Source organism: Rhinatrema bivittatum, chromosome 13, assembly GCF_901001135.1.
Source record: "Rhinatrema bivittatum chromosome 13, aRhiBiv1.1, whole genome shotgun sequence".
Taxonomy (NCBI): Eukaryota; Metazoa; Chordata; class Amphibia; order Gymnophiona; family Rhinatrematidae; genus Rhinatrema; species Rhinatrema bivittatum.
The window spans coordinates 11,913,311-11,939,804 of record NC_042627.1 but is presented as its reverse complement, the minus strand read 5'-3'; the positions used below and the strand labels follow the sequence as shown (position 1 = coordinate 11,939,804).

Sequence of the window (26,494 nt, the reverse complement as noted above, 5' to 3'; positions counted from 1 at the left end):
TTCCAGTATTTAGCCTTCAAAAGATTATTCCACAGCAAAGACAGAAGCAGCAGAAGTGCAACTTCTAAAACCAGAGCCTCACTTTTTCATTATTACTGCTTCTTAGGTGATAGAGGCAGTATTTACAAAAACTAATTCAGAAGAATAATTGTGTCCTGGATTCCCTGAATTACAGGATGTTAAACAGCTAGTGGCTAAAGAAAATTGTATACATTGTCAGTAGCATGTTAGTCTCCAGGGAAGACAACTTCAAGTGTGAACTGCTAGGCATCCTCCAGTAACTTTCTCTGACTTCTCCCTGCCTAGGGCTTTCTATAAATTTAGTTGGTGTCTTTTGCCCTTCATTTGGAGCCTTGGGATGTTCTTGTCACTTTGGGTGGCTGCTTTGTGCCTCTTATGATGTTTTGGGGCCTTCATGCCACTCTCACTTGCTTTTACCCTCTATCTCTACTTTGCAGCAAAGACTAAAGAAGTTAGGGCTGTTTAGCTTGCAGAAGAGACAGCTGAGGGGAAATATTATAGAGGTCTATGATTTTGCTATGTTATGCTGAAGGAGTATTGAAAAATTAAAATAAGGTGTTAAAAAAAATCATGAGAGGACTAGAGTGGGTAAATGTCGATAAGTTATCTACTTTTTCAGATAATATAAGAATTAGGGGGCCCTCCACAAAGTTAGCAAGTAGCACATTCAAAAGCAATTGGAGTGTTGTTAAAGCTCTATTGTTAAAGCTGGTCTGATGGACCATAGGTCTGACCCAGAATGGCAATTTCTTATGTTCATATGTTCTTATGAAGAAATTTTGCCACTGCTGATACTGTTTTGCCCCATTGCGGGTCTTTCAGCTCTTCATGCCACTTTTGGTGCCATGTTGAAATAGTCTGATGCATTGGCATGCCTTCCCTCTTCTGATGAAGTCTATCCACCAGTTTCATTAGATATGATTAGAAAATCCCAATGTGGGAGACCAAAATAGTCTGAATAACTTCTTCCATTGAATATAATGGTAAACAAATTTACAAATAAAACAAATAAATGAAAATGTTTTGTTTGTTTGAAGTGAACCACATGAAGAACTGTGACCTATAAAACAAATGAATGAACTGGAATGAATTTTTTGACTCTGCATATTCCTATGGGATTTAGTGTGCATTAAAAATAAAAAAAAATTAAAATTAAATTCTTTTGACTGCATGCCCCTATTAATTTTGGGCTGAATATAAGCCTCAAACTGAAGCACTTAAAGTTAGGCAAGACATGGCCTTGCTTAAATTAAGACGGATAAGATAGGCACCTAGTACTATAAATCAGCATTGAATGCCTAACTTCACTCCCCTGACTTGGTCCCAGCTTTGGCTCTGCCTATTTTTAAGAATACTAATTTTAAATGGTTAGTAGGGGTGAGGGAGGGGCAAGGGCTGGAATTTTTATTAAGGCATATCTAGGTGCTGAATTCTTAAAGTTAGATGCCTATATCTTTTTGAATTTCAGGCTTTAAGTCTTTAACAAGTAGTAGGAGGTCAGAGAGGAAGGTCTTAATGTAATGTTTATGGTGCCTCAAGTTGCACTTATGAAGTGTCTTTGTTTAGGCAGTAACATTTTTTCTTTGTTGTCAAATATCTTCAGAATATCTGTTTTCACAACAATTGCTATCTGAGTTTTCTTTCACTATTTGCTCTCTGGAAACTAAAAATAATTTGGGTGAATTACGCCCTGACTGAATAAACTGCATCCAGAAATGATTTACGAGATTAGGTTTGGTTGGTACCTTCTCACACTATCAATTATAAGTCGTTCATCATAGGTACTCCTCCAAGGATAGTAACCCGTCAGAAATTTCCATGCCTCTGGTCTCACAGTCGAAAGAATACCCTGAAAGAAATTTGAATTTGATCTTATTGAACATCTATTCAAACACTGATGAACAATTATTTTTTTATTTTAGATTTATATTCCGCTACAAGTTATTCAACTTGTAGTTGATTTTAGACATCCCAAGGCAGTTGAATGACTTACAATAACAAATACAATACAACAGTACAGTACAACAAATACAATAACAAATAAGATATGAAAAATCTGGATACTATCCACACTCACCCAACATCTTACTAATCATCTCACACACTGCCAGCCAACACTATGCCAAGCACCACCTTTTCTACCCATAGGTTTACATCTAGCCCACTGCATTTTTGGCGAAAAGCCATGTCTAATGTTTTTTGTGAAAAGTCAGATAGTTCAATTCCTATTTAATGGTCAAAGGCAACGTATTCCAGAAAATGGGTGCCACAACAGAAAAGGCTCTTGCTCTGATGTGCACTCATTACGCCCTCTTAAAAGATGAATTGTTAAGTAATGCCCCTTGACTAGAGCGTTGTCTTAGTCAATACCAATTTAACTAAATGAGCAACAACATTTTGAATTGGGCATGAGCCCCTATTGAAAGCTAGTGTAAACCAACAACAAGTAGATTTTAAAAACCATGCGAGCGGCCAAGCCGGGAGATATGCTTGTGACTCAGAAGTGCGCGAGTCACGCGGACTTTAAAAGACCCATGGCCACTAATGTATTTCCCGGTACACGCATTACAAAGCTTTTGAGCAAAAGGGGTGGGATATGAGTGCGGTATGGACACGGTATGGGCGGCCCGGGACAGCGCCATGAAGTCAGTGTTGCGCACAAGTACGCGCCAGGATCCCACAAAGGCATAACTTGCTTCTGCTATGGATTGCATGTAAGAATTGCGATTAAAAGAATTAGGGTAGTCAGTGGGGTTTTAGGGGTTGGGGCTAGTAGTGTAAAAGGGAGGCAAGTTAGGTAGGGGGTTTAGGAACCACTCCTTTACTGGGGTGAACTGAGAAATGGGAAATCGACCTAATGCGTCACCGCACATACTGGCTAACATTCCCCCCACTTACAAGCACGAGATAGCATTTTCACGCACATGGACGCATCGATATAAATCATGCTCGCATGTATACACAGGTAGTTGATTTTATAACATACGAGCATAAACGCGGGCATGTTATAAAATCGGCACGCCCAGGTGTGCACGCCAACAAACACGCACATGTGCACACATGCACGTGGGTATTAAAATTCACATCTATGTATCTTCCTTAAAGATGTTCTCCTAGAATACCACAACACAACTCAAATTACCACACTTTGGGAAATGCATATTTATAACCCCTGAATGAGATGCTTCGTCAGTTCCACAAATAGACCATTGCAGTAATCTAGGTGTGAAACCACTAGTGAATGAACTACCTTCTTAAAATCATTCGCTTCCAAAAACAGCTGACGTTTCCTTACTACTCTTAACTTACCATAAACCATCTGAATTGTCTTAGCCACATGCACTTCATAGTCAAATTTAGACTCCAAAATCATGCCCCAGATCTTTCATCTTCTTCGTGGTTGTAACACAATGGCAGCATCTCTGGGTTCACAACTCTTATTCTGAGGACCTCAGTTTTAGAGTAGTTCAAATTCAACCTGCTTTGAACAAGCCAATCTGCAATAGCTGACCTTTTACTATTGAACTCCAGTAAGGCCCTGTTCACATCTTTCCCTAATGGGACAATGAGCTAAATATCATCAGCATCCATCTACAGTATATGCTTCTTTCCCTTAATTCTTTCAGTGTTTTAGAGCTACTTTTCCAGGCTTGTTTTGCTTGAGAGACACTGCTTTCCTTTTCTTTTTCCTACCATGAACTTTCTCCTCTTTTTTTAATCTGTACCCACCCAAAATTACCCACCCAAGCTCCACATTGCCATAATTACTTTTTATTGAGTTGTCCAGAACCAGTTACCTATATCCCAATCATTGCTAAATTCTGTCACAGCTGGATCCACCCAATGCCTGTTCTGTGATCATCAACTGGTTGCTACTGCTAAAACAGTAAAAAAAAAACAACCCAAAAAACCCAAAAATAAATTTTTCTGTGTTGTACACTCAAAAACACAAAAACTCAGTAACACTGGTCCAAAAATTCATTACATTAATCCTACCACATGAAATGCTAAACATACTTGATCAAGTGAGAAAGGGAAAACCTCAGATTGCTCGCACCAGAATACAGTGATTCACTGGTGACCATGAAGGGCTTAAGCTGCTAGAACAGTGCCTAGCCCTTCATCATGTCCAGTACATTTAACTCTACCTTTGCAGTAGGAGTGGGCAAATGTTTTGGCATGAGATCTAAATTGGCTTCCCCAACAGGGAAGGGGGCTGGCTGGTTTATAGTTTACAACAGTTGATTAAAATTTATGGATCACTAGGTGCACAGGGCTCATAGTGCTTTACAATAACAACATACATACTAAAATCAAGTAAAAACAAAAAAACATGACATAAAAGCCTAATAGACAAGAGAAAGAGTAAAAATCAAGATAATGCCTCATAATAAAGTATAAAAAACATAATACTTCAATATTAGCTTAAAAGACACATGTGAGCCTGGAAACCTAAAATAATACTTGAAGTCACATATAAGCCAAATTCAAGTCTTCAAACCTGTTTTGTCGGGATCAGTAAATAATCCTTCAAAAAGAAAAATTAATTACACCGGCATGGACTTTTCTATATAGAAGGGCTGTCCTCACCCGCTCAAAAACAATGCGTTGCACAAACTCCAGGGAATGCAGAGGAAAGCCATTTTCACCAAAGAAGCTGTCCCATTCAGTCTTGTCGATCACTGGTTTTGTCCGATACTGGGAAGAGAGAAAAACGTTTCACACAGCGCCTATAAGTATATTCAACAGAGGATAGACTTCATACACTGCAAGCTGAGCCCAGTGAATCTTTCATAGTAACGCATCTCAGTAGAGGTGGGAAAGTCAGCAGAATGGGGGGGGGGGGGGAAGTAATTTGTGATATCAATATAAAATAATGTATGTAGATTTGAAAATACAATGTGTGCCTTTAATTTCCTGCTCCCCCCTACACCCCAACCTAAACATACCCCAGGCTGGGAAGGTCTCCCTGCAGTTTAGCAGAAAGTCTGCATGCTATGGAAGATTGCGCATACTTTTTGGCAGAATAATCTAGGGCAATTTTCAAAAATCAGTTTACTCAGGAAAATGGCTTTGAAAATTGCCCTCTCTCAAAATTGAATACTGTATTTTGTAATTATCAGAGTAAAACAAATGTAATGAGAAGGAATAAGACTCTAGATCCTCAAAAATGGCAATAGTTAATACAGATGGAATTCAAAGTTCAGTTATTGATTTATAAAGAGTAGAACGTTTGTACTATTAGTTCTGTACTATCTAAAGAAATTTGGCCTAATAGGCCTGAACTGTGTTAATTCTCTGTAGAACTGAATAGCAACTCATGGTCTGATCTGATAATAGTCTTCCCTACTATTTAGTTATGGGAATAAAGGGTCATAAATCATGTCCATGGCTTCCAGACGCAATTCCCAAGACTGCCCATGCATCAAACCCTTTTATGGTTTTCTATGTTGTGTTGGAGAATTTTCTGTAATTTTATTGTAGAACTGCTGATGTTACTGGAGATTAGGATAAATTAGATGGCTTCTCATCCTCTGCAAAAACTTCTAGACTTGAGCAAATCACCAATTGCATACTGAGGATAATACATAAAAACATAAGATATGCCATACTGGGTCAGACTGAGGGTCCATGAAGCCCAGTATCCTGTTGGAAAGTATACAAACATTAAATAGATCCCATGCTACTAATGCCAGCAACAAGCAGTTGCTATTCCCTATTGATTAATACTATTTTATGGACATCTCCAGGAAATTTTCCAAACCTTTTTTTAAACCCAGATACACTAACTGCCTTAACCACATCCTCTGGCAATGAATTCCAGAGCTTAATTGTGTGTTGAGTGAAAAATAATTTCTCTGATTTGTTTTAAATGTGCTACTTGCTAACTTCATAGAGTGCCCCTAGTCCCTGCATTATACAAAAGAGTAAATAACCTTTTCAAATTTACATTCAAGACCTTTCATGATTTTGTAGACCTTTATCATATCGCCTCTCAGCCATCTCTTCTCCAAGCTGAACAGCCCTAACCTCTTTAGCCTTTCCTCATAGGGGAGCCGTTCCATTCCTTTTATCATTTTTGTTGCCCTTTTCTGTACTTTCTCCAGTGCAATTATATCTTTTTTGAGATGTGGCAACCAGAATTGCACAAGTATTGCCTTTCCCTTCCTAATAATTCCTAACATTCTGTTTGCTTTTTTGACTGCCACAGCACACTGAGCCAAAAATTTCAATGTAATATCAACTATGATGTCCAAATCTTTTTCCTGCGTGGTAACTTCTAACATACAGTATGCGTTATTTTTTCCTATATGCATTATCTTACACTTGTTTACATTATATTTCATCTGCCATATCAACTATGATGCCCAGATCTTTTTCCTGGGTGGTAAGTCCTAACATACAGCATGGGTTATTTTTTCTTATCTGCATCATCTTGCTCTTGTTTACATTATAATTCATCTGCCATATGGATGCCCAATCTTCCAGTCTTGCAAATTCCTCCAGCAATTTATCACAATTTGCTTGTGATTTAACTACTTTGAATCATTTTGTGTCATCTGCAAATTTTATCATCTCACTGGTCGTATCCCTTTCCAGATCATTTATAAATATATTAAAAAGCACTGGTCCAAGTACAGATCACTGAGGCACTCAATTGTTTACTTTTTCCACTGTGAAAACATACCATTTAATCCTACTGTCTGTTTCCTGTCTTTTAACCAGTTTGTAATTCACAAAAGGACATCGCCTCCTATCCTATTACTTTTTAGAAGCCTCTCATGAGGGACTTTGTCAAATGCCTTTTGAAAATCCAAATACATCACATCTACTGGTTCACCTTTATTCACATGTTTATTCACCCTTTCAAAAAAAATGTAGCACATTTGTGAGGCAAGACTTCCATGCTGGATGTGTCCCATTAAATCATGTCTATCTATATGTCTCTGATTTTATTCTTTATAATAGTTTGCATGATTTTTACCAACACTGAAGTCAGGCTTACTGGTCTAGAGTTTCTGGAGTCCTTTTTCTATATTGGTGTTACATTGGCCATCTTCCAGTCTTCAGGTACAACGGATGATTTTAATGATAGTTTATAAACTACTTGTAATAGGTCTGAAATCTCATATACCTGAGGTATATACCATCTGGTCCAGATGATTTGCTAATCTTCAATTTGTCAATCTGGTCTACTGCATCTTGCAGGTTCACTGTGATTTGGGCCATTTTATCTGAATCTTCACCCTTGAAAACTCTCCAGAATGGGTATCTCCCCAACACTCTCATCAGTAAACACCGAAGCAAAGAATTCATTTAGTCTTTTGAGGATGGCCTTATCTTTTCTAAGTGCCCCTTTAACTCCTCGATCATCTAATGGTCCAACTGATTTTCTCACAGGCTTCCTGCTTCGGATTTATTTTAAAAAGTTTTTATTATGAATTTTTGCCTCTATGGCTGACTTCTTTTCAAATTCTCTTTTTTTAAAATTATTTTTCTCATTTTATTAAAGTTTCCCTTTTAAAGTACATTGCTAGAGCTGTGAATTTACTTATTGTCCCCCTTCCAGCCATTAATTAAAATTTGATCATGTTATGATCACTATTGCCAAGTGGCCCCACCACAGTCACCTCTCTCACCAAATCGTACATTCCATTGAGAGATTTAGAATTGTTCCCTCTCTCAATGGTTCCTGAATCAATTGCTCCATAAAGATGTTATTTATTCTATCCAGGAGCTTTATCTCTCTAGCATGTCCTGATGTTACATTTACCTAGTCAATATCGTGGAAATTGAAATCTCCCATTAATACTACACTACCAATTTGGTTAGCTCCCTAATTTCTCTTAGCATTTCATCGTCTGTCTCATCATTTTGGCCAGATGGATGGTAGTATACTCTATTTGCTATACTCTTCCCATAAAGATGCTCTACCCATAAAGATTCGATTGTGCATTAGTCTCTTGCAGGATCATTATCCTGTTGGACTCTATACCATCCTGGATAAAAAAAAAACACCATCCCCCCCATCAGGTTGCTTCTCCTTATTATTGCGATTTCATTTGTACCCTGGTATAGCATCCTTCCACCATGTCTCTGAGATGCCAATTAAGTCTATATCATCATTCACTGCTATACACTCTAACTTTCCCATCTTACTTCTTAGAAAAAGCCTGTAGTGCCTTATATATTTTTCCTTTGAAAGTCTGGACAGTCATGAGAATATCCTCTCCCTTCACCAGCCTAATCCACCCCATTGTTTGTTGCGGGTAAAAGTATTTGCACCATGACCTGTATGGGTTCTCACCTGCAGTGGGGAAGGGGGGCACAATTTTCAAATTCCCCACTTCTGTGGGCAAAACTTTGTTTTACTCAGAGAAATTCTGGAGTTTCCAGGAGCTCCTTGGAGACTTGGATAAGGCAATATTGTAAAGATCAAGCAGGTAAGGACTATGATCTCTGCGGGCATTTTGAAAATATATTTTATAATTAAATATATCCTATTCCATGGTTACCGGTGGTCAGGTATATTCCAAGGTTACCACTGAGTGTACTGTGGTTCTGTTTCGGGTGCATAGATTGGGGCTAGCAGAGCCTTGAAAGCCATGAGAGTGCAACAGGCAACTGCCAGTCTGTTTACTAAAGCCAAACTGAAAAAAATACTTTTCCCCGAAGCTTTCAACCTGAAGAGAAAAAAAGAACTCTCACCTTGCCCACATCAATGACGCTCATGGCAGAATCAGACATGGCTCTTTTACCTCAACCATGGACCTAGAAAGGGGGACCGAGTAAGGAGAAAGAAAGGAAGGAAGGCAGACTGAGAAAAAAAAAACAGAAGGGAACAAAGCAAAGCAGAGAGAAAGAAATTAGCTTATGCCAATTCTTGCTGCATGACTAAATGCTCTTTCCGTGCAGAAAACCCTGCAAACGGATATTTTCATGAGCTGGAATTTGATCTAATTAGGCATTTGCATAAAGGGAAAGCTTGTGCTCCCATGATACAGCAAATGTGTTATCAATACATTTAGAAACAATTTTATCAGAATGATAATTGTATATCATTTGCCTTCCCTGAAGTTTTACATGGAAATAGTTGTTAGGCAATTAGAAGGAAGTGGGGCAGAAAAGGCCTCTGGTCTTCTGTCCTTCTAATTAATCTTCCCTCAAATGTTACTGTGGGCGTGCACTGCTGTTGGGCACATAATATTAAACATGAGCGGTAGAGGAGAGAGGGGAGTCCTCCCCGTTGTGCCTCCAAGGCTGCCTCTATTTTTTTTGTAAATGATATTTTATTGGAAGATGAGTAGACATTGCATACTCCAATTGGTGTAATATTTAACAGATAATAAACCACAAGTTACAAACCATTGTGTAGCGTCTTACATCTTCCACCTTTGCAAACTATTCGTGCGTATTCTACTACAGTTTTTGACGAACAGTGCTCATCAAATAAGATAAAATGGTATGATTCTATACAGCAAAATAAACAGCTGAAAATAATAATTTTATGTGCTTTTGATTTTATGAATATTTGTAAATCACATAGAAATGTTGATAAGTGGTATATACATGTTAAATAAATAAATAAAGGGTGGTGGTACAATACTGTTGCATATATAACTTTGTAAATGTGCAGGGGGGAGATTCCCATGATGCACCTATTCTAACTCCTCCCTCCCCATGTGCTCTTTCTACCATACAGCCACCACCTGCCCAGTGCTGATTTTCTAAAAAAAAAACAAAAAACAATTCAAAAAGGGCATCAGGCTGAGGCCGGAGGCCAGAGGCAGTCTCCACCTTCCAGTCCCTTTGCAGTGAGGAAAAGAAAGTCATTTACTGCAGTTCCCAATGATTCCAGGATGGTGACTTGGATAGAAGAAAAGAAATAGATGCCTGTAGTCTTAAAACAATCCTTTATTGCAGTGGAGACACAAGGCTACCCTTGTGTCTCCACTGCAATAAAGGATTGTTTTAAGACTACAGGCATCTATTTCTTTTCTTTCATCCTGACGGCTATTATAGATCGCCTTCCTTCGTGCTTTTTGGTGACTTGGATAGGCCAGGCAGAAAATCAGCACCAAACCTACTGCTGCAGCCATCAGGCACCTGAGCTCTGTCCTCTTTTCTCCCTCACTCTCTCCATTGTTCTCTTCACAGCTTCCCTTCGCCATAATTTCTTCTCCTTAGCATCTCACTTTTCTCAGCTCTCTTCTGTCCTACCTCTTCGTTCCATTTATCTCTCTTCTACATTTCCATTCCATTTCTTTCCCCATCTCCGGTATTTCCTTCACCTACTCCTTCATCTTCACATCGTTTCTCATCTCTGTAAATGCTGGACAACTGGCAACGTTAGGTGGATAAACTTATCTGGCTAACTTAGCCGGGATATTCAGTGGGGCGGGTATGCCGCTGACATATCTGTGATCTTAAAGTTAGCCAGATATGTGTATCCAGCTACTTTAGCCAGTTAATGCTGAAAATTGGGATTATCCAGCTAACTTAGCTGATAATACCACTCCGCTCTGTACATTTTCTAATTCTGCTGTGTTGTTTTTTTTTAGATGGGACGACCAGAGCTGCATAAATATTCAAGGTGCAGTGTTACCATGACTTGAAGCAAAGGCAGGATGATATTCTCAGTTTTAGTCTCCATTCCTTTTCGGATCATTCCTATTTGCTTGACTGCTGCCACTCACTGAGCTGAGGATTTCAATGCATTGCCCATTCAGACTCCAAGGTCCTTTGCCTGGGTAGTGACTTTTAGTATAGTAACCGTCATTATGTATCTGTAGTTGGGATTATTTTTCCACTGTGTGCATCACTTTACACTTACGGTATGCTATTCAGATGCCCAGTTTCCTGGTCTCTCAAGGCCCATCTGCAGTTCCTTACAATCCGCTGCTGCTTTAACAACTTTGAAAAATGTTGCGCCATCTATAGACTTGGTCACCTCACTCGTTTCCTTTTCCAGATCGTTTACGAATACGTGAAACAGCACAGGTCCCAATCAATAACCATCCCTGTGATACTCCGCTAATGACCTTTCTTCATTAACAAAAATGACTTTTCAGTCCTACTCTCAGTTCCCTGTCATTTAATTAGGCACCAATCCACAATGGGGCACTGGCTTTTCAATTTCCTGAGGAGTCACTTATGAAGTAGTTTGGAAAAGCCTTTTGAAAATCCAAATACACTATACTGTATCATCCGGCTCACCGTTATCTACCTGTTTATTTACACCTTCAAAAAAATCTAATGGATTTGTAAGACAAGACTTTCCTTTGCTAAAACCATGTTGACTCTGACCCATTAAGCCATGTCTATATGTAGAGAATCCTATGGGACCCTACTAAGAGGATTGTCCCATTGACATAGGGGGAATAGGTGTAGTTTTATTGTTGGGTTTTAGCTCCCCAAAGTGGGAGACTATATAGGAGAGTTCCCAGGCTATATAAACCCAGGCCACCATTTTAGTTCTCTTTTAGTGATCCATGGTAGAGGGTTATGCTTTCATTTCTGGAAAGATGCTCTTTTGGCTTTAACTGCCTCTTTCACCTCACTATTAAACCATGCTGGCAGTTGTTTGGTCTCCCTGAGACTTTTTTAAATGCATAAAATACATTTTACCTGGACTTCTAAGACTGTATTTTTAAACCATATCCACGGCCTATGCAAACTTTTAACCTTGGCAACTGCTGGGGTAGATATTCAAATGCTATTTTGCTGAATAAATCAGACTGGTGATACCACTAAGCCGGATACGTGATTTATCCAGCTAAATAGTTAGCTGTACAGTCAGTGGAGGGCAGTGGGCGTAACTGAGTGGCATTACCTATTCTTTTAACTTAGCTGGCTAAATTGCTGTTTTGAGCCTTATCTGGTTAAGTTAATTGGATAAGTTAGACATGGCCCATAAGAGGCTTAAAGTTACATAGCTGGCTATATGTTAATATTGGCACCTTTTACTTTTAGTTTCTAACTCATTTCTTTATTTTGTAATAGTCTCCCTCTTTAAAATTATAAGCTACTGTGGTGGTCTTATTTAATATTCTCCCTCCAGTGATCTTATCAAATTTGATTACATTATGGCAGATTTTAAAAGGCTTACGCGCGCTGGGCCTATTTTCAAAAGGCCCGGCGACATGCGTAAATCCCCGGGACGCATGTAAGTCCCGGGGCTTGCAAAAAGGGGCGGGGCAGTCTGGGGGCAGGGCAGGGGCGTGGCCAGAGGCTGCTGTGCCTGGGGATTGTGTTTTTTTTTTTGTTCAGGTTGGGGGGCGGGAAGGAAAGTTCCCTCCGAGGCCGCTCTGATTTTGGAGCGGCCTCGGATGGGAAAGCCAGCTGGTCTCTCCGAGGGCTCGGTGTGCACCCCCTTGCGCACACTGACCCCTGATTTTATAGAATGCGCGTGTACCTTTTAAAATCTGCCCCATTATGATCACTGGGCCCAATATTCAGCACCACTTAGCCAGATACGTTCCGACTTATCCAGCTAAATGGTGGTATCTGAATTTCCAGCCATACTCAGCGGCTACCACTTATCCAGCTTTAATACTTATCCAGGTATATTCAGCGGCATTGCAGTGCTGCTGAATATCCTGTGCGTGTTAGCCGGACATAGTAGGATATATTTTATTATTGGTCCCTACTCCTTTTAGTTTCTAACTTATCCAGCTAAGTTAGGGATAGGCAGCTCCAGTCCTGGAGTGCCAGGTACAGGTCTGGATTTCAGGATATCCACAATGAATATGCATGAGGTATATTTGCATTCAGTGGAAGCAGTGCATACAAATATACCTCATGCATATTCATTGTGGATATCCTGAAATCCAGCCCTGGCTGCGGACCGATGTTGCCTATCCTTGCGCTAAGTAGATAGCTGGCTAAGTTTTGGGTGGGACAAGGGCTTAATGGAGAGGAGTTGCTTATTCAGCTAACTTAGCCAGCTATGTAGCAATATTTAGACTTGTCTGGCTAAGTTAACCAGATAAGTTAGAGGTCTAAAAGTCAGCCTGATACACTTATCCAGCTAATTTAAAGTTACCCGGGAATAATCAGCGGTGGCCATGCTGCAGGATATGGACCTCACTATTGTCAAACAGCCAATTATAGTATTCTCTTGCACTAGAGCTTGCACTCCAGCGAGGACTAGATCTAAAGTAGCTGACCCTCTCGTTGCGCCATGAAGCACTCATTAATGACATCTAGAAACTATACATCCAGTAATGAAACAATTGTATTAGTCAGTCTGAAGAACAGACTGTGTGCTTAATTCAAACGCTTAGCTACTGCATGTTTTATTAGTCCTTTCAATGGCTAATTTTATAATAGCCCATATACATTTGAAATCAAACACACCCATAAGTTAGTTATACCAATTTTGAAAGGGAAAGCAAAGCACGCACATAATTTCCTTTCGAAAACTACACCACCAAAACCCCCTGCACACGCTTACACCTGCTAATATGAGATTTTTTGGGAACACTCAGGCGCACACTTTTGAAACTGCTAAAGTATGCACATGAGTGCAAATTACTCCCCGTCCTGCCCCCTGCGAATATCTCTGCTCACTGCGGGTAAACTGATGTGCACACATACAGACTGTAAGGATGACCTTTAAACAACTGTGTGCAGGGGCACATAGGGCTGCGCACTGTTTCCCCATGGTATTTTATAACCTGCACATACCACGTGCATATTATAAAACATTCATATATTTACCCCGCAACACATGCACCTATGCATGCTTATGTGCAAATACGTGCAAGGCATTGAAACCATGTATATCAATGCATTGAATGCGTGTACTACCTATTTTAAAACTATAAGCACGCATATTTAATGCAAGAATGTCGGTATATAAAAGTTAAAAATAAATAAATAAATAAATATTTCATGTGCTAATGAAAAGTAGGACTTAAGTACACATCAATTAGTCCACCAGTTCGCCCAGTCCTTCTCCAGGTCATAGAGACCTTCCTGGTTCTTCTGCCTGAACCCCCTCCCCAGTTCACCCCCCCTCCCCATCCATTCAGTACCACACAGTAACCAGGATTAATATCAGTTAGCAGATGTAAAAATATGCACGGACGTTGGCAAATGTATGGGCGCATTTTTTAAAATAGCAAGTTGTGCAGGCAAGTGTTGGACCCCCCCAGAAACGCTCCTAGACCGCCCCTTTTTTTTACATGTGGATATGTGTGTGCAAAAGTGAAAACATGCACGTGTTTTCAACTTTTATAAAATATGGGATCTGCAAGAAGAGGCTGCTTATGTGGGTATATGCTCATTTTTACACATGTAACATTTTATAAATTTCGCGAGAATGTTTACCAGCATATTGGGTGGGCAGTTTTATAACCCGCCATTTCTGCAAGTAAAGCACATCTTTACCCCATAAAATTACTCTCCCTAAAGGAATTAGAGCCTACTAAGATGCCAATCACTCTTTTTAAAATATAGAATTGAGGAGGAAAGCTCCTGGACTCCTCCTTTTTAATGCTTTGCAGCATGTGTGCAAGAGTTCTACCATTGGAGTGGAGTGGTAGCCTAGTGGTCAGAACATAAGAAATTGCCATGCTGGGTCAGACCAAGGGTCCATAAAGCCCAGCATCCTGTTTCCAACAGAGGCCAAAACCAGGCCACAAGAACCTGGCAATTACCCAAACACCAAGAAGATCCCATGCTACTGATGCAATTAATAGCAGTGGCTATTCCCTAAGTAAACTTGATTAATAGCAGTTAATGGACTTCTCCTCCAAGAACTTATCCAAACCTTTTTTGAACCCAGCTACACTAACTGCACTAACCACATCCTCTGGCAACAAATGGGCCTTGCACCAGGGATTACTAAGGGCAAAAATAAATGTGATCTCTATAACCCCAGTGGCCTAATGGATAAGGTACTGGCCTTCTAAGCCTGGGATTGTGGGTTCAAGTCCCACCTGGGGTGGGGTTTCCCTTCTGGCTACCTTGGGAAGATTGCTGGGCAGACTAGATGGACCACTTTGATCTTTTTCTGCCGTCGGTGTTGAAAATGACCAGAGCTTGATGAGGTTCAGATCATTTTCAAAAAGGTCGCCTTAAAAAAATAACAGTAGAAAATCCATGCATTTCCTCCTTTCTGTAACAAAATACATAACAGAGCAGCATGGTTTCCCCTTTTTTTGGTTAATGTTAGACGTGTTTCTGCATGAATCATAACAAGCAGCGCACTGCCCAAGTTGCAACCTCAGACCTACCTTGTCACTAGTTGTTCATCCCGACAACTGCTGGACTGTAGTCTGTTCCCCCACCTGTTAACAAAGGTTACCCATCTAATACAACCTGTCTTTTCTGAAGTTGGGTTTCGGGATAACTGACTCGTGGTCAGTTGTGCTCTGGCAGCTGACCGGTTGTTCACTTTTTGGTTATGTCTTCTGAACCATTTACCCAGCTGCAAGCAAACCTGCCTGACAAACAAGTGCACCACTGAGCTTCCTACAGTGGCTGCCGCTGCCGCTCTGAAACATGGAAGCTGCTGCAGCGCATGCTGGCTGCCCCTCGCAGAATCCTGGTGACTATTAGAACAGACCTCACTGTGATGCAGCATCGTGACCTAATCGAATTCTAGGAATAGAAAAGGCTAATCATAAAGGGCCTGAATATAACCCAGCTATCCAATAGTTATCCAGATAAGTTTCTCCAGCTAGGCCCTGCTCAATAGCAAGTCTAGCTTCTCCACAGTCCATGGTGAGAAGGGGGTGACCCCGTGTCTCGGCACCTTTGCGACACTTTTGCAGGGGGCCTGAATTTTGTGTTTCTTTTCATAAAGCGGAGTGTAAAGGCAGCACGAACATTGGCTTGGGTTTCTTTTCTTTTTCCTTGCCTCAGCGGAGAGTGGTTTCACTGTAAAATTTGAACTACTGTGCCTTTTTATTTCCTCTCCTGCTTACGTTTTCTGTTTGGATACCCTGCTTTGCAGGTTAGAACATTTTATGCCTTACAAAGCGGAGTTGGAAGTGTTTTAATTGCCCTTGGGACTATAAGTAGTACCAGAGTTAGTGCATTGTTGTTTCAGCTGAACAGTGAATGCAGGGCGATAGGACAGAACTGACCATCTCTTTATCTGTATACCCTGAGCCATACCCAGATCCTTGTGTAACATACCTCTAGGAACTAGGGCAGAGAAATGTTGAATCATCATTGTGACATGAAAAGACTGACAATAGAGTGCTGTCTCTTTAAGAGCTGGGGGGGGAAAGGAGATTCAAAATTGGATTGTCTGAGCATGTGCAAACAGATCACTGCTCAGCTTGAACAGAGTTCCTGCCCTGCTCTGAATTAATAAATATTATCTGTACTGATTAAGGTGAGCAGCCCTCTATAATTGTATTCATGTGTAATGTATTTATGTTAGTTAACATTGTTTTGAGATGTATTGAAGTTGTTTTTACTTTACCTAAAGAGATTTATAAAAATTGGATTGTCTGAGCATGTGCAAACAGATCACTGCTCAGCTTGAACAGAGTTCCTGCCCTGCTCTGAATTAATAAATATTATCTGTACTGATTAAGGTTCTCTTTTCTGGAACCCTGCTGTGGACGACTTGGGAGTAGTTGAACTGTGCCCTGTCAGGATTTGAAGCTCTTCTTTTGGATAGAGGCTGCTGTATTGTGGATTTGGCAGTTGGAGCAGCAGTACTGACGCCCTCTTCAGTTCTATATTCAAATGGACACACAGTAGGATACAATCTGGGACTTTGCTTGTTCAGAGACTGCTTAAGGTCGGGTGCTATATCACATGCTGATTCTGGTTGAAATACTTAACATGAGTTTATGACAAAGTTGAGTTTTCTCTTGTACTATATACATGTGTTTATATGACAAATGCAGATGCTTAGGAAGTGAACAGATTTATTTCAGTCATTCATTCCAGTAAAGATAAAACTGTTACTCACTAAAGAGCGTGTGGATTCATTTCTGATACTGGGTTGGGAATCAAAGTGCAGGTTTCAGACACAAGAAGTCATAAAGAAAATTGAACTTCAAGGGTTACAACAAATTTTGGCGCATCAACGTGGGGCAGTGTTTTTTTTTTTTCTCTTCTCTCTGTCTGACCTGCTACTGAGCGACCCAGCATCAATAGTGAAGTGAGCACAGTATTCTCTTTGTTTCTTTCTCATACAAAATGGAGTATTGCAAGTACTATGATTGTATTCCTGATAGATCTGTTATTCTGAGTTCTGTAAATCCTGAAATATCTTTAGCAAGTGTAGAAGATGCATTAAGCCCAGCAGGTGTAGTTACAAAATTGAAACGTTTAAGAGCTGAGTCATCTGATCAAGTTTTGTGTGAGTTTGAAGAACCGCTTTCTATAATTATTTTAGAAAGAATGAGCTTAAAAGGGGAACTGGACAGTCAGTGGATAATTTTACCTGTCTTAGATGAGACAGTATCAGAACAGGATGTTGAGTCAATGTCCCCTGAAGCATGCACTGACCCACTAGTGAGTGACATACTTTTAGATATGACAGATCGACTTCAAGAAGAATTAGCATATATAGCTGACAGTCATAAAATCAATATTCAAGATCTGAGAAAAAGAACATCTGCTCTCATGATTGAGAGTTTGGGGTCACAAGAAAAAGAAACACGAGATATAGATCAATCACCCCAGAGTATATTGCAGACTCCAGTTAAAAGCCGAAAAAGAGTCCCCAAGTGCTTGGATGCTATGCTAACCCAACATCCTGTGGCAGTCAATTCTTCTCAATATTCCATTCCACCAATTTCTATTCCTGCGGATGTTTCAAAGGTTATAGTGGAGCATGTGATCAAAACTCCTAAGGAAAAGGGCGCAGAGTTGAATCATACGTACTACAAAATTAAAGTTTTCTCTGGAAATGTCCCTAAACCTAGTAATGAAGGAGACTATGAAACTTGGCATATTCAAATTAAGCAATTACTGCAGGATCCGATCTCACCGCAGGTGCAAAAAAAAGGAAATTAATTGAAAGTCTCCTTCCTCCAGCTTTAAATATTGTCTCTTACATAGATAAAAGCGCCACAGCAGAGCAGTGTTTAGAGGAACTGGAGAAGGCATATGGCAGTGTAACTAATGGAGAGGAATTATTTTTTCAATTTATTGAAACTTTCCAGAATGGCAAAGAAAAATCTTCAGACTATTTGAGAAGGCTTCAGGTCCTGTTACAGAAAGTCGTGGAGCGGGGAATTTTCTTTGGGCTCGCCCCAGACAGGAAGTTACTACAACAGTTTGTACGTGGGTGCTGGGAGGAGACCCTGATTACCCGACTGCAATTGAGGGACTTATTAGAGAGCCAGTCGAAGAAACTGCCACAGTACTCGGAGCTGCTATTTAAAATCAGAACGATTGAGGAAGAAAGAAACATGAAAGAATCTAGGAGGATACGTCAATTGGGAGTTACCCAGATTAAACCTGTAAGCAGGACTTACCTAGCAAATGACATAAGCATTGCTCAACATATGACACCAGAGGCAAGTGAGTTTAAGGTGGGATCTGAGTTGGGAACATTTTCAGGAGAAGATAATGTTTTGCTCGCCCCATTGATCACTCATTGTAGAGCTGCCAATTCAGAAATAGTAAATAGCCCTATTGCAAACAGCATGATGCGAAGAAACTCTTGGGTAGAGAAGATGCCTCAAAAAGGGAGGCATCATCCCAAGATACTTTCATTTTGCTATAACTGTGGAGAGAATGGACACATGATGGGAGAATGCATCAATCCTGTAAATGCTGCTCTAGTCCAACAGAAATTGCGGGAAAAATTTGAAAAAAAAAAAAATACCCCGCATTAGGCAGGTTTCAAATACTCCTTTAAACTAAAAAGGTGCTTTTGCGAGGGGCAGACAAAGGCACCAAATGCAATTCAGATAAGTCCCAAAAGAAAAATATCCAGTGATCATATCCCACCATGTCCTCTACCAGATGATGTTTTGAAACGCCTCGTGGGAAAGGTTTGTTCTGCAACCGCTTATTTGGATGGTGTGCAGTGCCCTTGCTTAGTGGACACTGGCTCTCAAGTGACGTGCATAACACAAACCTTCTATGAAGACTATTTATCACATCGGAAGCTATACCCGCTAGAAGACTTACTTTGTGTTACGGGTGCAGGAGGTCAACCTGTTCCTTATCTGGGGTATATTGAAGTTGAAGTACAGTTTCCCAAGGAGGCCTGTGGAAGTGGGAACAAATATTCTGTCCTTGCTCTAGTCTGTCCCGATCAAAAGAACAAACCCCTGCCTTTAATAGTGGGAACAAATATTCTCAGACATCTAATACATGACTGTAAAGAACTGGCTGGCCCAAATTACCTTAAGGAGTTAGCCATGGACAAAAATTGGGTAACTACATATCAGACCTATGTTTCTCATCAAAGTTCCAATCAAAGAGTTACTAGGCCAATGATGGCTAGATTGACCAGCACCAGACCAATAGTGTTCGAAAGGGATGAAGCAAAGGAAGTGGAATGCATTCTGAGAATGCCCAGACATGGTCAGAGTTTGTCCATATTGCTTGAGGCTTCAGAAAATTATCCTCTACCCGGAGGCTTACTAGTACAACCTCAACTCATCCGAACTGGCAGTAAGTCGCACACAAAGGCTAGGGTGCTATTGAAGAATATATCAGATTGTAGCATCAGTTTGCCTCCTAGAAGGACATTGGGTGTAGGTGAGCCAGTCGATATAGTGAGGACCATGAACGTTACAGGCTCGACCTATAAGGATGGTGCTAAACTAGAATCTATTGGAGAGGGTAACATGGAGTCTGAGAAGGTGTCGCTAGACTTCGGAGATTCTCCAATATCTGAAGAGTTTAAACAGCATATAGAAAAGAGAATTAATCAGAGGCAAAAAGGAGCATTTTCCTGTCATGACCTTGATATTGGATGTATTCCAGGAATAATGCATAAAATCACCCTGTTGGATCCAACTCCATTTAAAAGAGCGCACACGTCATGTATCCCCAGCTGACTTGAGGATCTCAGGCAGCACCTGAAGGAGCTATTAGCCACAGGAGTGATTGAGGAGTCTGATAGCCCTTATGCTTCACCTGTGGTATTGGTTAGAAAGAAGAATGGTACCTTGAGGATGGTTGTTGATTATCGTAAATTGAACAACATAACCAGAAAAGACTCCTATCCGTTGCCTCGAATTGAGGAGACATTCACTCTCCTATCAGGTAGCAAGTGGTTCTCAGTACTAGATCTCAAGAGTGGGTACTATCAGATTGAGGTAGAAGAAATGGATAGGCCTAAAACTGCATTTTACCACGCCCTTTGGAAACTGGCAGTTTAAGAGAATGGCTCAAGGACTGACAAATGCTCCAGCAAGTTTTCAAAGAATGATAGAGAAAGTAATGACTGATATTAATCTACATGAAGTTGTGGCCTTCTTGGATGATCTTATAATATTCTCGGACAACACTGGAAGAGCATGAGGACCGATTGATGAGGGTGTTACAACGACTGTTGAAATGTGGATTGAAGCTCTCTCCATCTAAATGTAAATTCTTTCAGAAGTCAGTGAAATATTTGGGGTCATCATATCTCAGAGAAGGGGTGCTCCCCGATGAGAGGAAAATTTCAGCCATTACTAAGTGGCCACAACCTAAAAACATTAGAGAGCCTGCGATCTTTTCTAGGATTTGCGGGCTATTACCGAAGATTCGTGAATCAATACTCACGCTTGGTGAAGCCGCTCAGTAATCTGTTGGTGGGACTAACAAACAGTCGAAAGGATAGGAAAGAAGCCCGGATTCAAAGTCAGCAGCTATTGGGTACGCGGTGGACCTCAGAATGTCAGAAAGCATTCGAAATTATAAAGGAAAAACTCACGGTTGCCCCTGTGTTGGCTTTGCAAATTGGAAGCTACCTTATGTATTACACACTGAGTGCCAGCACTACAGGGCTAGGCGCTGCACTTTACCAAATTCAAGAAGGAAAACTGCGAGTGATTTCATATGCCAGTCGTGGGCCTCACTAAAAGTGAACGGAATTTACCCTATCCACAAATTGGAATTTTTTAGCCCTTAATGGGCAGTTTGTGAAAAATTTCATGATTATCTATATGGTGCAGAGTTTAAAGTAGTGACAGATAATAACCCTCTGACGTACGTCCTGACGACTGCTAAACTGGATGCCACAGGTCATCGATGGTTAGCATCCCTCTCCCTGTACAACTTTGACATCGGATACAAATCTGGTAAAGCCAATATAGATGCTGACGGGTTGTCTAGGAGACCACATGATCCTGAAGAAGATGATGAAGAATTTTTGAAATATGAGGAGAGGGTGCCAAGATGCTATCTCGTGTGAAGACAGATCAAGAAGGAATGGACACTCTATCTAAGGTAATATGTAAGGCGGCATTCCAGAAGCATGATGCTCTCTATTTTGACACATACTTTCTGAAGATTCGGGAGACTACGACACTCCCATTACACCTCATTCTACTTCCAAGTTTGAGTGCAGCCCTGGTGCCTTGGTGGAAATCTTACCTGCAGGAGGAGATGCTGTTCCAGATGATTTTGATGACCCGGACCTGTGGCCTGGACAACCCACCCTACCTGGGTTTACCTTGGGTGACTGGAGAGTGTTCCAGAGGGAAGATCCATGTTTATCCCAAGTCATAATGATGCTGGAGAGAGGTGAGAAATTTGAAGATCGAGACAGGAATCGGGAGCATCCAGAATTGCGATTATTCTTCAGAGAATGGCAAAAACTATGTCTTCAAGAGGGAGTACTTTTCAGAAAAGTGATGAGGAGTGGAGGACCACACCAACAACTTGTGATTCCAAGAAAATATCGTCATAGAGCTCTGGAGGGGGTACATGATGAAACTGGCCATCTGGGTTGTGAACGGACCTTGGACTTAGCACGTGCACGTTTTTATTGGCCGAGAATGGCACATGGGGTAGAGCAATGGGTGAAGACATGCGAAAGATGTGTGCGGAGAAAAGCTAGAGCAGAAAAAGCAGCCCCCTTGGTAAATATAAAAGCTTACGCCCCCATGGAGCTAGTTTGCATTGACTTCCTTACCTTAGAGCCTGACGACAAGGATACACGAAATGTTTTGGTAGTCACGGATCACTTTACTAAGTATGCTCAGGCATATCCCACTAGAGATCAGACTGCAAGAACTGTTGCTGTTACCCTGTGGGAGAATTTCATCTGCCACTATGGATTTCCAAAACGAATCCATAGTGACCAAGGAGCCAATTTTGAATCTGAACTCATTTCAGAGCTATGTAGAATAGCAGGCACTAAATCCAGAACCACTCCATATCACCCTCGAGGAAATCCAGTAGAACGCTTCAATAGAACCTTAATAGAAATGTTGGGTACATTAGAGGATAAGCGTAAGGAACATTGGAGAAAATATGTTCGGCCACTAGTACATGCCTATAATTGTACTCGGAATGACAGTACTGGAATTTCTCCGTTTTTTCTCATGTTTGGAAGAGAACCTCGACTTCCAATAGACTTATGCTTCGGCATCAGTCCAGTGGGTCATAATGCTAAAACTCATCACCAATATGTACGAGAGTTACGTCAGAGGTTGAAGTATGCATACGAGCTGGCTACTCAGGAAGCTGAGAAACATCAACTAGCCAACAAACGCAGATGGGATGCGAAAGTAATGCCATCCTCAGTGGAAGAGGGTGATAGAGTATTGGTCAAGAATGTGAAGTTGAGGGGCAAGCACAAATTGGCTGATCGGTGGGAGTCTTCAGTGTATATTGTGGTAAAACAAATTGAAGGTATACCAGTCTATGTGGTGAAGCCAGAAACAGGGGATGGACCCGAAAGGACGTTACACAGGGATCTACTGCGCCCCTGTGGATTTATTTCTGGAAGAGAAGAGGCTGATATTCACTGTGAACCATTCAATAGTACCAAGCAATTGATGAAAAAGCAGAAGGAGGTCGCTGAGGATAGTATGGATGGCTCTATCATGGAGAGCGGAAGTTCAGATCCAGCTGAACTGGAAGAGAGTCCAATTACTGGTGAAATTCAGTCAAATGGAACATTAAATCCTAATGCGGAGGAGTTTCATCCAGAGTCATGGGAAGAGGATCCTGTGGAAGTTAGTATACCAGTAAATCATAACAATTCATGCGATTTGAACAGCTCAGTCAATGAAGAACAGAGTGCATCCTCCTCGGGGAAGAGGAAAACTCTTGATGAATCAATGACCAAAATAGGACTTCTACCGTTACCTCAAAGATCGCAGAGACCAAGGAGACTGCCTAGTAGATTCGATGACTTTGAAGTGCAATTGCCCAAGGGGTTGCACAGCCACAACATATTGAGACAGTCATATTCAAGGAATCCATTGGAGACGTGTATATCCATGCAGCAACTAAGTAGTATGATGCAAGAGATATTGAGCAAACAAACAGAGTTAATATATAAGCTGTGGACATAAATACCTGCCGGGGACGTCAGGTTTTAGGAGGGGACCATGTAACATACCTCTAGGAACTAGGGCAGAGAAATGTTGAATCATCATTGTGACATGAAAAGACTGACAATAGAGTGCTGTCTCTTTAAGAGCTGGGGGGGGGGAAAGGAGATTCAAAATTGGATTGTCTGAGCATGTGCAAACAGATCACTGCTCAGCTTGAACAGAGTTCCTGCCCTGCTCTGAATTAATAAATATTATCTGTACTGATTAAGGTGAGCAGCCCTCTATAATTGTATTCATGTGTAATGTATTTATGTTAGTTAACATTGTTTTGAGATGTATTGAAGTTGTTTTTACTTTACCTAAAGAGATTTATAAAAATTGGATTGTCTGAGCATGTGCAAACAGATCACTGCTCAGCTTGAACAGAGTTCCTGCCCTGCTCTGAATTAATAAATATTATCTGTACTGATTAAGGTTCTCTTTTCTGGAACCCTGCTGTGGACGACTTGGGAGTAGTTGAACTGTGCCCTGTCAGGATTTGAAGCTCTTCTTTCGGATAGAGGCTGCTGTATTGTGGATTTGGCAGTTGAAGCAAGAGCAGTACTGACGCCCTCTTCAGCTCTAAATTCAAATGGACACACAGTAGGATACAATCTGGGACTTTGCTTGTTCAGAGACTGCTTAAGGTCGGGTGCTATATCACATGCTGATTCTGGTTGAAATACTTAACATGAGTTTATGACAAAGTTGAGTTTTCTCTTGTACTATATACATGTGTTTATATGACAAATGCAGATGCTTAGGAAGTGAACAGATTTATTTCAGTCATTCATTCCAGTAAAGATAAAACTGTTACTCACTAAAGAGCGTGTGGATTCATTTCTGATACTGGGTTGGGAATCAAAGTGCAGGTTTCAGACACAAGAAGTCATAAAGAAAATTGAACTTCAAGGGTTACACTTGCAGCCACGTTACTGTTGGGGGAGGCTCAAACCTCTGCTGTCAAGGATTTGTAGTGCCTACAGAGGGGACGTGGCAAACAAAGCACAAGTCTGTGTTCCCTCCTGACGCAGAGCTCACTCTAGACGGGACCTCCTGACCAAAGTTTACATGTGATACTGCAAATATGCACCTGCTCGTAAGGTTTATACACTATCAGACACACATGTACAAGTAAATTCATGCATCCATGTTATTTTTATGTGCACAACTGCCAGTAAAATTCCCTCCTTAATGTCCAAAGTGTGTGTGGATAGGATATTGATTTAATATCTCCTCTGTGTAACCCTGACTAGCTTTTTGGGATGAAACAGGAAAGTCCGCACAAGGACTCATCCAGTTGCCTGCTGCTGTCTAGGACCCTATCCGATTCTCTAGGGCTATTACTTTTTCCGGTTTAAAACACCATGTTGGTAGTTTCTTTAGATCAAAGCACAAAGATTTCTCTACTCATGTGGTTAGGGTTGCCAACTGGTTCCAGATTTTCAGGACAGGTTGATCCAGTCCTGCTTTTACTCCCCTGCACGCGGGTACTTATAGTCCTGCAACTCTAATGTGGTTCCTCCATGTCCAAGGCTCTCAGGAATTCCTCTGTGAACGATAGGAACTCCAAACTAGAGAGTCCTGGCTCTGCAGCAGGTGGGCGTAGCGGTAACGCCAGGGAGATGCTCTTTTTCCCAGTTCTCTACGACCTTCTCTTTCCTCTGGGGAAGATCAGAACTTTGCTTCCTCTCTCTACCCAGGAGAAACACAAACAGAAAAATCTCCATCAGGGGTCCCTGCACTGCCTCTACTGACAGAAAGTGGTTACTGCACATCCAGTGGGACGTTACAGGGTGACATCACTCATCGAGCTAAAGATTGCTAGTTCACTTGGAGGCTGATGTCAAAGATGCAATTACAGCCTATCACATGTTAATGGTATGCTAATCACTTATGCATTAAATTTCTCCTGTTAGTTAGTGTAATAAAGCAGACATTAATACCAAAAAAACCCTTAATTATATCTCTTGGAGGAGCAGTTAAGTTTCTTGCTTTAATGGATATCTTGCTATCTGTACATTTTAATGTGTGTTGCTTAATCAATCAATTAATTAATTAATTATTTAAACATCTTATCGTACAAGTAATATTACAAAACTTGTCCTATGAATTCATTATTCAGTTTCTTACCTGTTATGCCTATATTTTGTACTGATGTTTGCGGTAGTTAAATAATGTTCATTAAAAAGTCCTATCACACACTTTATGGAAGAGATGCATGTTAATGTTGTTTTTAACATGTGTTATCAAGATCACGAACATCACTGCAGTTTAGCACCTCAGCCTTTTGCTCAGCAAGGTGATAGGGCCTTAGAAAAGAAAGTGCTCTGAGAACATGCCCTCTCCCCTGACTTCCATTGAGCCACAAGAGCCAAATAGTATTTTCACACAGTGTTGCTTGAAGGTCTTCCTACTATTACTGCTTAGCACAGGGCTTCCCAAACTGGTATCCAAAATGGTCACAACATCTTCAGCTGGGGGGGTCACATATGCCTCAAACAACAGCGTTCTTCACGCACTAGCAGCATCCTTAGTAGGCAAAGTCAGCGTGGGGCCTGTGAGCCAGCATGCACTCCACAGGCTCTGCAGTGACTCTGGCCTTGCATGAATTTCTGTGGCAATGGGAAGCTCTGCTTGAGGAAGGATCAAAAGGACCACTGCATGGGCTATGAGTTAGCATTGGCTCATAGGCCCCCATGCTGACTTTCATGACTAATGCTGCTGCTTGCAGATGACCATCTGGCTTGGGACCTGCCAAGAGTGGAAGAGAGGGCCAAGTGTGCACAAGCCAGTGGAGATTGCCACTTCTCCTCTTTCCTCACCTACCACTGAACCTACCCAAGAGACAAATATTGCCCCCGTCATCAGCCTGCTCTCTCTTCTCATTCGTTGTCATCTACATTTGACTAAGGGCCCAAAGGAAAGTGAAGCCACTGACCCTGACCATGGAGATGTTTGGATCAACTGGAGAGAGACTGGTTGCGGAGAGTGAGAGGAGA

At 41.0% G+C, this 26,494-nt stretch overlaps 1 protein-coding gene and 1 non-coding gene across 4 annotated transcripts in view; one reads left to right on the top strand and one right to left on the bottom strand.

Annotated features, from left to right (window-relative positions):
- The window catches only part of TBC1D21 (TBC1 domain family member 21), a 53,860-nt gene extending 38,292 nt beyond the window's left edge, over positions 1–15,568 (bottom strand). For 2 of the 3 annotated variants that reach the window (XM_029575748.1, XM_029575750.1), the window contains exons 1-4: positions 15,264–15,568; positions 8,731–8,839; positions 4,612–4,719; positions 1,767–1,870 (exon numbers count right to left, since the gene is read on the bottom strand). In XM_029575748.1, the coding sequence (XP_029431608.1) occupies positions 1,767–1,870; positions 4,612–4,719; positions 8,731–8,769 (251 nt within the window). In that variant the 5' untranslated portion in view covers positions 8,770–8,839; positions 15,264–15,568. The remainder of the gene's footprint in view (positions 1–1,766; positions 1,871–4,611; positions 4,720–8,730; positions 8,840–15,263) is intronic. The other variant, XM_029575749.1, reaches the window with a different exon arrangement.
- On the top strand, positions 14,902–14,974 carry TRNAR-UCU. The gene has a single exon. It is a non-coding gene; the product is annotated as a tRNA-Arg (tRNA).
- Positions 15,569–26,494: the final 10,926 nt, after the last annotated feature.